The sequence below is a fragment of the Panthera pardus genome, unplaced genomic scaffold, assembly GCF_024362965.1.
Source record: "Panthera pardus isolate Hobbes unplaced genomic scaffold, ASM2436296v1 HiC_scaffold_8, whole genome shotgun sequence".
NCBI lineage: Eukaryota > Metazoa > Chordata > Mammalia > Carnivora > Felidae > Panthera > Panthera pardus.
The window spans coordinates 50,668,952-50,685,011 of record NW_026527013.1 but is presented as its reverse complement, the minus strand read 5'-3'; the positions used below and the strand labels follow the sequence as shown (position 1 = coordinate 50,685,011).

At 51.0% G+C, this 16,060-nt stretch overlaps 1 protein-coding gene across 4 annotated transcripts in view; it reads left to right on the top strand.

The window, feature by feature from the left end:
• SSUH2 (ssu-2 homolog) overlaps window positions 1–10,573 on the top strand; it is a 32,041-nt gene extending 21,468 nt beyond the window's left edge. For all 4 annotated transcript variants that reach the window (XM_019428298.2, XM_019428296.2, XM_019428297.2 and 1 more), the window contains exons 9-12: window positions 510–602; window positions 1,145–1,250; window positions 3,297–3,404; window positions 8,115–10,573. In XM_019428298.2, the coding sequence (XP_019283843.2) occupies window positions 510–602; window positions 1,145–1,250; window positions 3,297–3,404; window positions 8,115–8,261 (454 nt within the window). In that variant the 3' untranslated portion in view covers window positions 8,262–10,573. The remainder of the gene's footprint in view (window positions 1–509; window positions 603–1,144; window positions 1,251–3,296; window positions 3,405–8,114) is intronic.
• The last annotated feature ends 5,487 nt before the right edge of the window (window positions 10,574–16,060 follow it).

Genomic DNA, 16,060 nt, shown 5'->3' with positions numbered 1-16,060 from the left:
TCACCAGGACTCTGTCTCAGTCCCTCACCCGGCGTGTCTTTGTGTTGACTTCATTCTCAGGCAAGCTGTCTCTTGTGGTAAAAGAGGGGACAGCCAATGGCTCCAAGCGTAGTAGCCTCAGTAGATAAGGATATCCCTCTCCTGATAGTTTCAGAAACAGTTACAGGGCAGATCTCATTGCACTCAACTGGGTCATGTGCTCATATCTGTGTCAGCCACTGTGGCCATAGAGATGGACTGAACTGACTGGGCATGCCCAGGTCCGAAGCTAGTCATAGAAGGGGTGGGGGAAAGCCCACAATCCATATGGGCTGGGTGGGGAAAGGGTGGTCTCCAAAGAGAAACTGGGGCACTGCCACCAGAAGCAGGAGGCCTAGATGGTGGGGAGTGGAAGCCAGTGGTGTTCACCTTAGTCCACCTCTATGAGGAAGGATTTGGGGGTGGGCATGCTGGAAGCCGCCAGGACCCCGTAACTTACATGAGTGGTGCCGACCGTGTGCCCCTCTCAGGTGCAGCACGTGCTCAGGGAGGGGAAGCAAGACCTGTGCCACCTGCAAGGGGGAGAAGAGACTGTTGCACTTCATCCAGCTGGTCATCATGTGGTATGTGGCTGTGGCCCCATGGGGGAGGCCAGGGGACATGGCCTGGACTGGTTTCTGCAGAGAAACTCCACTTGGTTGGGGCTTTCGCAATGCAGGGTTCTGCGCTGGGAGAAAAGGGCTTTAGGCCACTTGGGAGGGGGGAGGTCCCTGGGGAGAGGTAGGGTGGGTGGCTGGATGCTGGCGTGCTCCACAACGGACAGACCCGAGTTCAAATTCTGACACTGCCAGTTTCTAGTGCAGCAGCCACTCAGTGCCTGGGCCTTCCCTTCTGGGACTAGAGTCCCTGTGTCTTAAGTTCCCATGTCAGGGAAGGCTCCCCATGCGCTATGGGTTTCCCTTGTTGGGCGCTGTGCTAAGGGCTTCACAGGCAAGGACAGAATGAGGTAATAGAACAGAACTGTCAGTACTTCAGTTTCCCACTGTACAGATGAGGATGGTGAGGCCCAAAGAGGCTAAAGAACTTTCCCAAGGCCCCACCAGTAGTCATGCAAGCCCTCCAGCCGACACCTGTCCGATTCCAAACCTATCCTCTGCACTTCCAGGAAAAACAGCCTGTTTGAGTTTGTATCTGAGCACCGGCTGAATTGCCCCAGGGAGCTCCTTGCCAAAGCCAAAGGAGAAAGCCTCTTTAAGGATGAAAACACCGCGGTAAGGAGGGATTCGAAGACCGTAGCACGGAAGCTGGGTTTGCCCTCCCCTCCTGTGTGTGCTTCGTTCACTCGGAAAGACAAAGACGGGCTGGGTGACGATGGTGCTTGCTGCCAAGCAGGAGAGTGACTGCTGGGGCCTGTGGGGCCAGTTCTCTCCTGAATTTCACATGCTCGACCCTGTGTTTCCTCCTCCTCCCCCCACACCCTCACACAAGCCTTGAGACCCTCTGCCCATACTAGGCACTATTCTAGGCCCTGGGGATACCGTGGAACAAAATGCTCACTCTTGTAGATCTCTCATAGTCCGGTGAGGGAGAAGGTAATAGTATTCCACCCCAATGTCAGATGGTTGTAAGGGCCACTGTGAAAATATGCAGGCAGGGAAAAGAGACATGGAGGGGTGTGGTTTCAGCTGGTGGCCGGGAAGTGACCCTGGGCAAAGACCAGAACAGTGCGGTGGGGGAGTAGACCATGTGGACTCGAGCCAAGGGGTCCAGCAGAGGGAGCAGCAGAGGGCAGTGGGACAGGAGGGACTTGAGTCGGGCAGAGCAAGCAGCTAAGACATGAGAGGTGTCAGCAACCAGATCAGGGAGAGTCCGGTAGGACAGGGGTTGGCAAAATCTGGCCCTGGCCTTGCTTTTATAAATAAAGTTTTATTGAAACACAGCCATGCCTGTCTGTTTACTTATTGTCTGTGGCTGCTTTCGTGCTGCAAGGGCAGAATTGAGTAGTTGAGACAGAGGCCCTATGGCCTACAAAGCCTAAAATATTTACTGTGTGGCCGTTTGCAAAACAGATTTGCCAACCTCTGCTGTAGGTCTTGGCAGGGAACTTGGCCTTTATGGGATATCTGAGCAGGGTCATCCTGTTTTCTCTTAGAGAGACTAGGTGCTCAGCCTTTTTCTCTTCTTTCTCTCTCTCTCTTTCATTCATAGTATGTAGCCTTTTCAGATTGGCTTCTTTCACTTTATAGTATGGATTATTTTTTATTTATTTTTTTAACATTTATTTATTATTGAGAGACAGAGAGACACAGAGCATGAGCAGGGAAGGGGCAGAGAGAGGGGGAGACACAGAACCCGAAGCAGGGTCCAGGCTCTGAGCCGTCAGCACAGAGCCCGATGCAGGGCTCGAACCCACGAACTGTGAGACCATGACCTGAGCTGAAGTCGGATGCCCAACCGACTGAGCCACCCAGGCGCCCCTGTAGTATGGGTTTTTAAAAGTTGAGGCACAAGTGACATACATCATATTCGTTTCAGCTGTATAACACAGTGATTCAATATTTGTATGTATGGTGAAGTGATCATCACAATGTCTAGTTAACATCTCTCACCAGTTACAGCTTTTATTTTCTCATGATTAGCACTTTTAAGATCTAGTGCCTTAGCGGCTTTCAAATATACAACACAGTATTATTAACTATCGTCACCGTGTCACATCCTCAGGACTTACTTATTTTATACCTAAGTTTGTACCTTTTTACCACCTTCTCCCATCTCACCTTCCCCTGCCCCGGCAACCACCAGTCTGTTCTCTATCTAGGAGTTTGTTTTTTAGATTCCATGTATAAATGAGATCATATGGCATTTGTTTTTCTCTGAATGATTGATCTCATTTAGCACAATGCCCGCGACGTCCGTCCGTGTTGTCTCCCACGGCAAGGTTTCCTTCTTTTTTGTGGTGGAATAGTATTCCTCACCCGCCTTTCTTCGCCCCAATCTGACTTCCTACGGGCTCAGTTCAGGCATGACCCCTTCAGGAAGCCCCACCCCAAGCCCGAGTCAGCAGCAAAGGTGTGCTGGGTGAGAGTGGGCTGCAGGAGAAGGATTGCTGTCTGTGCCACAGCCCCGCTTTCTTGGTTGGAATTCCCCAGGAGGTCAGGGGCACCTGGAGGTTCAACAATTCCCACCCACTCACTTCTTGGCCTCGGGGGCCCTTCCCTGTCTGGGCTTGCTTTCTGCCCCGTGTGAATCAGAGCTGTAAGGCTCCAGGTGCTGACACCCTGGGTCAGGGCAGCAGGTCGGCTGTGTCTCTCCCGCAGGTGTACCCCATTGTGGATTTCCCGCTGCGGGAGATCTCTCTGGCCTCCCAGAGGGGCATTGCGGAGCACAGGGCTGCCCTGTCCCCCCGGGCCCGAGTCCTGCAGCAGGTGAGTGGGGTAGGGGTCGGGGGCTGTGGGGAGGCCAGGCTTCTGGGGCCAGGCTGGGGCTCCTGCTGGGGGGGGGGGGCCCTTCCAGACAAGGGCGGGAAGGCATCAGTTAGGGGAGGGGTGGAGGACAGGAGCCCCAGTTTAGGAAGGGGGTCAGTACTGGAGACTGACCTGAGACTCGTGTGGCTGGAGGGCAGAGAGCAGAGCACTGTGGGGCCTCCACAGAAGGTGGGACCACTGGAAATTGTGCAAGATTAGGATTCTTATCCTGAGAGCAACTGGAAGCTATTGTAGGGTCTCAAGCAGGAGTGTGGCAGTGAGATCTTGATTTTAACCCTGTGGGTTAGAATATTCAGAGAGGGATGGGTGGAGGAAGTTCAGGATTCAGGGCTTACCCAAGTCTGGCACCTAGAGTTCTGCCCTTCAGGGCACTTTCTAAATCCAAGGCCTGTCTTCTCCCACCTCCCTTGGGGAGCGGTGGAGGCCCCCAGGGTTAGGCTGCTTTCGTGCTGTGTTGGGATGGCCACTAGGTGGCGATGTTGCCTCTTGCAGCTTTGAATGGTCCCTGCAGCCAGCTGCTTGATGGGGGTCCCTGGAGGAGATGGGGGTTTGGCCCCGGAATGGCCAGGGCCGAGCTCCCTGAGTCTAATAGGCTTACATCCAGGTTCTCCTGTGTCCTGACATTCTCCTGGGCCAGCTACTGCCTCCTCCCCGAAGTCTGGTTTCTCACCAGTGAAAAAGAGACGTTAACACTCCTTCAGAGGGTTTGCTTTAAGTGCTTGGAAACTGCTGCTCAAAATGTCCCTTTTCCTTCTGGTCCCTCTGCAATGAGTATCTCCCCTTCCCTTTCTGCACATCTCCCCTGTTTGCAGGGGAGAGAAGGATGCATTTAATTAAAAAGTAATGAATCCCATCTCGGAGCTGGATTGGGGGCACCGCAAACTCAGAGACCTGCCACGGCCGGGTGGTAACATGAGTGAGAGAGCCGTCTTCTCCAAAGGAGCCAGCCACGACTCATCTTTGTGCAGGCACAGGGGCAGAGATTTTGGACCCTCTGAAAGCCAGACTTTTATAGGAAACCTTCCAATTTTTCAAGATTGAGAACAAAGCTTTAAAAATGCTAGGAATACCATATGGGCTGACGGGCTGGCTTTGGCCTGTGGGGCGATGTCAGCTACCCCTTAGTCTAGCCTGAACCCACGAGTTTTCCAGTAAATCAAAGGAAGCTCAGAGAGTGGAAGCAATTTACCTAAAATCACACAGCTTCTTAGTGCAAAAACCCAGGAGTAGAACCCACTTCCTAGTTCCAAGTCAAATGTTATTACTCACTGCACTCAAGGCACACCAGCGGCTCTTTGAAAGCCAGTGCAGGTTTACGGGGCTATCAGCGAAGGGGGATCTGAGGCCAGACACTGCAGGGATGGGACCTGCTTGTCAGCTCTGGCACATACACGTGGCTCTGAGCCACCCTCTCCCCTCCTGAAGGCCTTGGTGTCCTCATCTTTCAAATGAGCTGGGTTGGACCCTGCCTTAGGTTGGGCTCTGCAGAAGCAGCTTCGAGACAACAGCTTGTGTGCAGGACATTTGTCAAGGAAGGGCTCCCAGGAGGAACCTGTAAAGGACTAGGGGAGCCAGCATGGGAGGGGCAGGGGTCACACAAGGGTGAGGTGTGGCGAGGGCCTGCCACCACCCTGTCCCAGGGGACCTCTGTGCGCTCGTTACACCTCAGCAACTCTGTGCCTGGAGACGAGGGAACTGGCCTCTTGCTGTTTAGCACCGTCCAAACATCGGGCACAGCTTCGCAGGCACTTTGTGCATTCTCTGTGACACATGGGCTCCGTAACTCAAGGACAGGACTCTGAGGAAGGACAATGGGCTGTGAGCAGCAGAGAAGAGGCAGATTTGCAGGAGCATGGGTGGGACAAGAACCTTGTTCATGGAAGACCCAGAACATCGTCTCTGTGGGACTTTGCTCTTGCGGAGCTCATATTCACGGTGTGGGTCACATGGAGAGCCCCCAGGATTGAGGTGTCTACTCTAGGAATGGGCCTGTCAGCTTGTGACACTCGTGATTATCCTGAGATTCTTTTATTTCTGAGACTGATAATTTGAATCCTTTCTGGGCCCTTAATTTTGACAGCTGGGGAAACTGAGGCCTGAAGAGGGAAGTGACCTGCCCGAGATCACACAGGATGTTGGTGGCAGGCCTGGGTCTCCTGCGGCCTTCCCCTAGAGTGTAGTCTTGTCTTGGGCAACACAAGCCCTCTGTGAACCAGTCCTGGAGCAGGGAAATGTAAGCCAGGGGCAGACGGGTGTGTCGTGTTAAAAGGGATTAGCACTGAGAGAAAAGGGCTCTTGTGAATCCCTTCCTCAAATTGTCCTTTGGTCCTGCATCTGGAGACAAAGTTGTCCGAGGATAGTTTGTTCAGGATTGAGAAGTTAGTGGAGTCAGCCCGAGGACACACCCCTCATGACACCTGCCCCGTGCCCTGCTCTTGCTCTCAGACTTGGAATCTGCTCATCCTGGGGGCATGACCAAGGCGTGTCAACAGATCCGTGGCTGATTACAAGGTAGCCACCTGATGGCAGCTGATGTCCTAACCAATCAGTAGCCTCAAACCTGAAGACCTTTTGCATCAGAAGCCAAGGGAGGCAGGAAAGGGTGGTATTGGTGTTGCTCTCCATTTGGTTCTGGTAGAAAAGCCTGGAAACGAGAGCGGCCCTGACCATACTGCCCAGGCGTTTGGAGCAGTGATGTGGGCTCCCGCCTCCTCTTGCCTCTTGGTTCTCATTTTGTGTCCTCCATACCAAAACATCAAAGAGGGGTCTTCTACCTTTTATTTCCAAAACTACCACTCAGAGACAACTTTCTGGCCTCTGGGAAGTCTCTGGATCTCATTCGGTTATCTCAACAACCCTGTGGCATAGGAGCTCTCACCCCCATTTCCTACAGAAAGGAAGTTTAGATGGCACAGAAAACTTCATGGAAGATGCGCTCCTTGACTCTGAGTCCCCTCTTCCTGCCGCAATATCACACTGCCCTTCAGCCTCCCCTCCAGTGGAACAGGGGTCCTTTTTTTCACAGCCCCCCTCCCTGGCCTGTTTCTCCTTCCCTGAAGGCCTCTGGACCTTCACCTACAGTGAGAGAGCTGGAGCTGTTCCCAAGGAATGGAACATCTTGAAGGAGGAAGGTCTAACCCTGGGCCATCCACACCACCTCCCTCTGGGTTTGGGATCCCCCCAAGATGTGAGTCTGGGACAAAGAAGCAGCTTGTGCTGGAGAACGTTGGGGTTTTGACGCAGAGCCTGGCCCGCAGTACATCCCCAAGGAAGCTTAGCTTGACTGATGAGGAGTGACTTTGCTGTGTCCCCTGTATGGAGCTGTCCCAACACAGCAGCACCTAGCGCTAACGGGGGTGGATGTTTCAGCTGGATGTCCGTGTTCTCTCCCAAGGTGGTCTCCCACATTCTATTCAGGGCTCTGCAATTCTGGAAGATTGTAGAGTAACTGCTCAGCAGAGGGGCCAGAGAATGAGACACCTCAGGACCGCTCTGCTGGGGGAAGTGAGTGCCCCAGGCTCTCAGGTACAGGCCACGTGCTGGGAGGAGAGTAGAGCACTACCCACACGGACCTTGACCTGGATGATGTTCCCAACCTGAAATTCCGTGAGCCCATGGGCCTCAGTTTCCCTGTTTGTAAAAGGAGGGGTGGTGTTTGAGAAGGACTGCTTTCAAAGGGAGGTCAGAGCAAAACCATGGTGGGGGAGGGAGGGTCCTGTGAAAATAGCCTGAAGCAGACTAGCAGACTTTGGAATTTCTTTGGTGTCAACGTTTAACCTTATATTTTAGTTCAGATTGTGTCATGGACTCCCTAACATCTCCATGGTTGTTTTTTTAAATTAAACTTATTTATTTACAGAGCATGGGGGAGGGGCAGAGAAAGATGGAGAGAGAATCCTAAGCAGGCTCTGCGATGCCAGCACAGAGCCCGACATGGGGCTCAAACTCACAAACTGGGAGGTCATGACTTGAACGGACATCAAGAGTTGACCGCGGAACCGACTGAGCCACCCAGGCACCCCTCCATGGTTGTTTTAATACAAAAATGTTTAAAATGACTTTATCTTCCACCTTTCTCTGCTCTTCCTCCCCATCTAAAAATTAATGCTTCTGGGGCGCCTGGGTGGCGTAGTCGGTTAAGCGTCCGACTTCAGCCAGGTCATGATCTCGCGGTCCGTGAGTTCGAGCCCCGCGTCAGGCTCTGGGCCGATGGCTCGGAGCCTGGAGCCTGTTTCCGATTCTGTGTCTCCCTCTCTCTCTGCCCCTCCCCCGTTCATGCTCTGTCTCTCTCTGTCCCAAAAATAAAAATTAAAAAAAAAAAAAAAAAAAATTAATGCTTCTGGAAGATGTCCTGTTTGGCTGGTGGCTTTCCATACACCCTGGGACGTCCCTGGGGATGATTCCCCCTTCCCCCCCCCCTTTCTGAAACATAGAATCAGATAGTGGCTAAAGCTGAGAAGTTGGTTGGGCCAGAGCTCAGTGTGTTTGAAGGAGTGTAGTATGAGGTACATCTAGAAAGGCATATGGGAGCCAAAACGCCAACTCCAGAGCATAAACTTCATCCCACAGAGTAGTAGGGAGCTACTGAAGATTCTTGAGCAGGCAAGTGACTCGAACACTGAAGTTTTTCTCGGCCCGTTGTTTCCCCAGCGCCAGACCATTGAGCTGATCCCCGTCACGGAAGTCCATTACTGGTACCGGGGACAGACATATGTCTACTACATCTATGGCACTGACCACAGGGTACATGTGGTGGACTACCCGGACCGGTACTGCTTTGGCTGCACCATCATCTGACAGGGCACAGCTGTCTCCACGGCCTGCCAGTCTCGTTTGCCACGGAGCACAGCCGAGGTCCCCGAGCTCACTCATCGCTGGCTCCATTGAACCATCTTGTATAAACCCTGGTGTGTCCTTTCAGACAATTCGGCTTATCATCTGTCAAGCCACAAGTCTTCCCCAGAGCTCGCCTGGTGGAATCCAGCATGCGTTTAACCTACACACGTTTCCTCACAACACATCATTGAAATGGCCGGGGCCACGCCTCTGGTCTCGAAGCCAGTGCCCCGATCGAGCGTGCAGTTTGATTTTGCTTCTCCCTTGACTTGCTTCCCTCAGTTCTGTTGTGCCACTGTCAGTGCCTTTGGCCCAGCTGAGCCTTGCTGAGATGTTTAAAGGTCTCCTACAGATTGGCTGCCTCTTAATGCATACCAAAGAGTGCTCTCGAAGCATCAAGAACAAAATATAGGGGTGCCTGGGGGGCTCAGTTGCGTAAGCATCCAATTCTTGATCTCAGCTCATGTCTTGACATCAAGGTCATGAGTTCAGTCTCTGAGCTGGGCGTGAAGCCTACTTAAAAAAAAAAGAGAAGAGAAGAACATTTACTCCCCATTCTGTGGGCTAGGAATTCAGCTACCATCACAGCGGAGATGGTTTATCTCTGCTCTGTGATGTCTGAAGCCTCACGGGGAAGATTTTAACACTCTGGTGCCTCAAAAGCAGGGGACTGAAATCATCTGAAAGCTGGTTCACCAAGGGGTCTGGCGGCTGATGGTGGCCGTTGGCTGGGACGTCTGCGAGGGGCCATGAGCTGGACACCTACATGTGACCTCTCCATGCAGCCTGGGCTTCCTCTCCATGTGGCAGCTCCAGGGGTAGACGCCCCGCACACACACCCCAACTGAAAAACTAGAGATCTGTTTCCAGGCCAGGGGACAAAGCTGCTGTATTGGATGGTGACATGGTGCATATGCGAGGGTCGGCTTTGGAGGGCGATTTGGGGTGTATGTGGGTTCTTACATCACCTGCCTACCTTAGAACCTGCTCACGTGGCAGGGTGTCCTGTGAACCCAGTCACGTGCAGCAAGGCTGGGTGGGTACAGAAGATGCTCTGAAGACTGAACGCCCAGGCTGTTTTGGGGGGCCAGGCGGGCTGCTGTGCAGCTGGTTGGGGGTAACCAGAGGCCCCTGTCATACTGTTCCCTCCGCACCCTACCCAGAAGGGAATCGCTACACACCGAGAGGGTCAGTCTGCGCCCTCTTGATCCCCAGGCCCCTGCTGGCCTGCAGCCCTTGTCCACCTCGGTGTGTGAGGATGTGGACATAACAGGCCTGGTTAGAAGAAGCTTGGGATGTCTGAGACCACCCCCCCCCCCCAGGGCACTGTTGACAGATGGTATGCAGATGAGCACTTCACCTTCACCTGTTACACCCCACCCCCTGGGACTCGCTGTGTCCTGTTCAATTACTGCTGTCCCCCCTTCCCCACCAAGCCTGGCCGAACTACATACCCGTGGGGGTCTTGCTAACAGGGAGCCGCAGCCCTGGGAGGGGTGTCCTGCTCGCTTGGGACCACCTGGCAGACAAGGGGAAATGCAGAAGCAAAGGGCCGTGAGCTGGGAGAATCTGAGTCACCTGACCTGGCAAACCTTCCCGGCTCAGACTTGGCCCCTGGATCCAGCTGCCCCCCGCCAACGCCACAGGCTCCGCCTATAGGGGAGGCTGAGGCCAGGATGAGGTGCACCCCTGGGTGGTGGTGCATTCTGCCCCTGGGGACGGACTACTACGGGAGAGTACTACAAGCCTCCCTTCCTCCTCTTCCTCCTGTAGCTCTGTCACGCTCAAGTCTAGGAGGCCAACACCTCTAACCCTGAGGTTCCTCCAGCTTACCTCTGTGGGCCTCAGAGGGGATGCTTCTGGGGGCGTTTGTACCAACGGAGGGCACGGGCTTTGTTTGTTGCAGTGATTGGAAGGGACACGGTTGGCATTTGGTAGACGGAGTCCAGGAAGGCGGGATGTCTAGCAATCCGTATGACGAAGCCTGTATCACATCTTACACAACTTGCAGATACCCCACTGACATTCACAGAGAACCTGGTTACACAAAATCTCAGCAGTGGCTGAGATTGATGCAGTGGTAATTCTTATTTAGCGTTCGGCTCTGTTCTTTGATTTTCCTGCATGTCTTGTTTGAAGTTGCTTCTGGATCTCTTATTACCCTGAAGTCCAAAGGAGTAATTCCCTGACGACCCCATTACTGCTCCTCGTGCAGTCCTGCCTGAGCATCCACAAATTCACATAACGTGCATTAAAATATTACTTCCTTCTCATTCCTCTGCAATAGTTCAGTTTGTGCATTCAATTGCTTTTTTGTTTTCTATTTTTAAAAACAGGTAAGTGGACTATACATGAGTGTCCTTTTAGGATTAAAAAAAAAAAGTGTCCAGTGACCAGTACATACTGTTGGTGTGTGAACCCAAAGAGAAAATCTAGCTGGAATAAAGTGGGTCCAGAGAGACACTGTTCCAGTTGAGTACCATTGGGTTACTAGCCACAGGGCCCTTAGTTCCCGTGGTTCTGGCAAAAGTCCCAAATAAATCCTGGGTCTTCTGGCTGTTTGATAACAGTCGCTTGTTTCTCCCTGCAGTGTTAGCTATTTTTATGACCTTCGCTGCAGCCAGGGTATGACTTCATTTTCTATTTCTGCCTCTTTCTATTATCCCCGGGCTGAGTTGGCTGTCTGTGTGTAGCCCTAAACCTAGTTGAAGTCACTGGGGGGGGGGGGTAGAGATTAGAATATTAGGACAGCTTGGACCCCAACACTGGCCACCACAGACTGTGGCTCTGGTCTCCATTCTGTTTTAAAAGGACACAAACTCAAGTGATTTGCTTATTCTTTGTTGCTTTCCCAAAGGAGAGCCCTAGCCCTGTTCTTCTCTATTCACTGATGGTCAGTCTGCCAGGCGGCCAGAACCATGCTGGGCTTTGTGAGGGTTTCATGGAGATCTGCAGTCTCTGCCCTAAGACTATAGGAGAGACTATAAGACTATATACTATAGTATATAAGACTATAAGACTATAGTAGGAGAGAATATATGCAGGGGACAATGAAAGAATGAATGTGATAGTCAGGTAGCTTTATAAGAGGAGGATACCTAAGACCCAAGTCAGTAGTAGTGATTACAGGTGACAGTGACTCAAATTGACTCATTGATTAGCTCTTATCCCTTAATAAAGTTTACCAGCTTCAGGTATAGCTGGATCCAGGGATTTGAAGGATTTCATTCCAACGTGGTCTCTCCTGCCCTCCTTCCCTCTTTTTCCTATCTGCTTTTCTCTTTTTTGCTTTTGTTCACAGGCAAGCTTTCCATACCTTGGCAGTAAGACAGCTACCAGCAGCTCTGGAATTTCATCATATGAGTTCAATGACCTCAGGAAAGAGGGGGCTGCAAGCTAATTTTCCAGAGACTCTCACACAGAGGTCGCAGGGAAGGTTCTCAGTGGCTTGTTTTGGGTCACATGCCCATTCTTGAACCAATCACTGACCAGTGAATGTAGTGACTGAATTGGCCAGCCTAGGTCACATGGAACCCTCTCCCCCTAAACTGGGGGCAGCCTGGGACTATCAGAGAGACCCCTGGAAGTTGGGCACCTGTCCACTAGAGGCACACACAGAAAGTGCTGAGTTTATCCAGGGATGATGTTCCGGAGTTTTTCTGTGTACTCTGCCCCAAATGACATCTTAAGCCAGAGAGTTGAAATTGAGATTGGGTCCTTTCCCTGTCTAAACCTTGAACTTCCCTTCCCTGTATTTGCTGGGGTTGTAGGGTTGCTATCCTCTGCAGTTTGGCTGTTAAAATAAGAATTCGGACTAACCTTGGTCTCAGGGGAGGGATATGGTCCTGGAATGAGAGAGGATACATGTGTGCTTGTGTGTGTGTGTGTGTGTGTGTGTGTGTGTGTGTACATATGTGTATATGTGTGTACATGTGCATGGGTGCATTCATGATATGTGTGTACATATGCATGGTGTATGCACATGTGTGTATATTTGCGTGTTTGTGTGCATGGAGTGTGTATGTATAGGGTTGTGTGCATGGGATGTCCATGTATAGGGTGTGTGTATCCTGTGTGCATGTGTGTGTGCATGAGGTATAGGTGTATAAGTGTGTGTGTGTGCATGTTTGTGTGTGTGCATGGGGTGTGCATGTATAGGGTGTGTGTGTGTGTGTGTGTGCGTGTGTGTATGGAGTGTGTATGCATGTGTGTATGGGGTGTGCATGTACATTGTGTATGTATGTGTGCATGTATATGTGTGCATGTATATGGTATGTATGTGCATGTTTATGTATGTGCACATGGAGTGTGCATGTACATTGTATGTGTGTGCATGTGTATGTGTATATGTCTGTGTGTGTGCATGTATATAGTGTGTGTGTGTATGGGCTGTGCATGTATAGGGAGTGCGTGCGTGCGTGTGTGTGTGTGTTTGCCAGATGGGGAGCATACTGCTTAGAAGGCTGGAGGAACTTCCTCCCCTGACCTAGTTTTCCTCCCTTAGCTCCAGGGCCCTGTTAATCCGTGTAGCTCCCAATACCCAACCTTCATTGTATGGTTAGCTTGTTGAGTCCACGGCCAACTTCAGTTTCTAGTTCACATGCAGCCCTTGCTATGGAGAACGAAGAGACAACTGTTTTATTCACAGTCAGGACAAACAACCCAGGTGTTTGTTTCTCAGCAGGAGGAGAGACCCTTCCGGCTCAAGCAGCCTGGACTCCGCCGGCTTACCCTCAGAATTCCAGGCTGCATATGCTTGTGTCTAGTGGTCGGGGACTGTGGAGAGGACGTGGCTTTGGGGGTCATATACCCTCTGGTTGAAGCTCTGGCTCTGCCTGTTGTCAGCCGAGTGACACAGCAATTCACTCATCTTGCTGAACGTGTTTCGCCACCGGTGAGATGGGGATGACAGCACTAGATTTGCAGGGCATGTTGGAAAGGGACGGGATGTGCAGAGCTCAGTCAGTAGGTGCTCCATACTGGGAAAGGCTGTGTCTTCCCCTGAAGGAGAAGAAAGAGGTGACCTGGATATAGGGAGCTAATATTTTCAAGAGCTAATATTTTAGGGCAAAATTAGTCACTGTCATTTTAGTAACAATTAGTTTCTGTCCCATGGTTGGAAAGCCAGGCATGACTTTAAGGGGGTTGGGGCAGAGGGTGGGGCATTCTGTAGGGGAGATAGCACAGTGTGCACAAAGCCACATGATGTGGCCTCGTGGCCACAGCCTGGGCTTCCCATTCTGGCTCAGCCACAATTCACCATGTAGACTCATGCACCTTGTGGGAGATGCAATGAATAGTGTGTGTGGTTTGTGTGGCATTTGAGTCCTCAATGGTGTGAGAGGTTAGTAGTATGTATAGGTTAATAGTATACAGGAAGAGGCAACTATTGGGAGAGAAAGATCTACCCCCTTAACATTGGGGGTAGAGCAGAAGGAGGGTGCTGTAGACTATGTGTGTCCCCGAAAAATTCATATGTTGATACCCTAACCCCTGAATGTGATGGTATTTGGAGATGGGACCTTTGGGAGGTAATTAGGTCATGAAGGTAGAGCCCGCATCAATGAGATTAGTGCCCTTATAGAATAGACAGGGATCTCCTTTGCCGTGTGAGGATATAGTGAGAAGACAACGTCTATGAACTAAGAATCAGACCCTCACCACACACTGGTGGTCTTCTGGTCCCTTGATCTTGAACTTCCAGCATCTAGAACTGTGAGGCACAACTTTCTTTTGCTTCTAAGTCACCTAGTCTATGGTACTCTGTTAGAGCAGCACAGAATAAGGCAGATGGTGTCTAAGTACAGAATCTAATGCTATGTGATACAAGGCAGTGGTTTCCAAAAGCCAGTCGGAGTGTTGGGACCTGACTGCAGCAGCCTTCCCTAGAAAGTTCGTCAAAGATCAAGATTCCCAGTCTGACCCCTAGATATTCAGGATATTGGTGTCTAAGATTCTGTAGCCTTAATAAATGCCCCGAGATGATTCTTGTGCATAGAACAGGAAACTGGCATTTGGAGTCAAAATGATTGGGCTTTGGAATCAAAATTGTCCGCCTTAAATTTCAGTTCTTAGCTCACTGTGGGCTTACTTTCTCAAAACCTCAGCTTCTTCTATGAAATGGGGACAGTCCATGCCCTACCTACATCCCAGGGTTGTTTGAAGGCTCACATAAGACTTGGAATGTGAAAGTGCTTGTAAATCAGCACACCGCATATATATATATATCTATCTTATTACCAGTGGGAAAGATAACCTTGATGGTTTCTAAGGTTTCCTGTTACTTTTGACCCTGCCCACCAGGCGGCAGCAGGTGCACACACACGAAACCTTGGAGCAGTTTCTCCCACAAGTGAGTTCCTTGTCTCATGAAATCAGAACTTTAGGAAGGTGGTGCTCAGCAGTTCATGGGCCACGGAGACCCTTGCAAGGTCAGGGCCTCAGGGAGATTGAGGTGTCTCCAGAAAGGTCTTCAGGAATGCATGCAGTATATTTATACTGAATATTATTCAGAGGCTCCAGTTAAAATGTTTTATCCTTCCAGAAGGACATCATGGGAAACAATACTGACTGACATTTAGGAAGCCAGGCTGCAGATGCCAAACCAGAAGTTAGTGGTTGAGGTCAACACATTGGCTCTCGAAACCAATTCATTCGTTCACTCACTGACTCATTCGTTCATTCGTTCAGTAGATACGACTGACTCCTTCTCTAAGCCTCTGAATCTTGATTTCAGCTCAGGTCGTGATCTCATGGGTTTGTGAGTTTGAGCCCCATATGGGGCTCTATGCTGGCAGTGAGGACCCTGCTTGGGGTTCTATCTCTGTCTCTGCCCCTCCCTCCCTTCCCCCCTCAAAATAAGTAAATAAAACTTAAAAAAGAAACCCCAAAACCGAGACCTTCTCTGTGCTGGGCACTGACTAGGGCAGTCACAGGGAGAACAAAGTTGAATCAGGTCAGCCACTGACCTCCTAGCCTTGAGGACTGTTCTTTAAGATAATGGTGAACATTTTTAGAGCATTACTCACGTATCAGTTGCTGTCCTAGGCTCTTTCTTCATATGTGCTAACTGATGTGAGCCCTACCAGGTAGGTATTATTATTACCTCCACTCGACAGAGGAGGGCATTAAGGTCCAGAGAAGTTAAATCAAGGTTCCACTTTGAGGGGAGAAGCAAAGATTTAGACATGGGCAGTGTGACTCCAGAGCCCATGATCTACCTGATTTAGTGGGGTAGGCAGGCATGATAATGACTTGGCAATAAGAGCTGTAAGACACTCGTGCCTTAGTCACTCCTTGTTCCCAGGCACGCTGATGACGCCTTACTGAGCCGGGCAGGGGGGCAGTGCTGGGGAGACGATGTGGAGGTGGGGATTAGAGAATCAATAACCCCAGCTCCTAGGGCAGGACGACTCTGAGGTGTGCTCTCTATCGCCCTCTGGTGCTCCGCAGAGGGACTGAGCTCTAGGTGGTCATAGCGGTATCAGCTCCAGTATGCATGCTCCCTGCCTTCCTACTTGTTAGGTAGCATTTCCTCTCACTCCTACTATTGTTTCCTGGAATCACCTTCCAACTAAAGGATTGCAAGGACTCCCATTGCAATCCTTGGTTCAGGACCTGCTTTGGGGGGAGCCCTACCTGTGACACCTATCTCCCTGAAGTTTGTATCCCTTAAGGAGTAAAGAGCTGGATCCAGTTTATAGCTAGAGCCTCAGCCCCGAGCATTCAGGGGCTGAATGGAGTGGAGTTGGAGGCTAAAA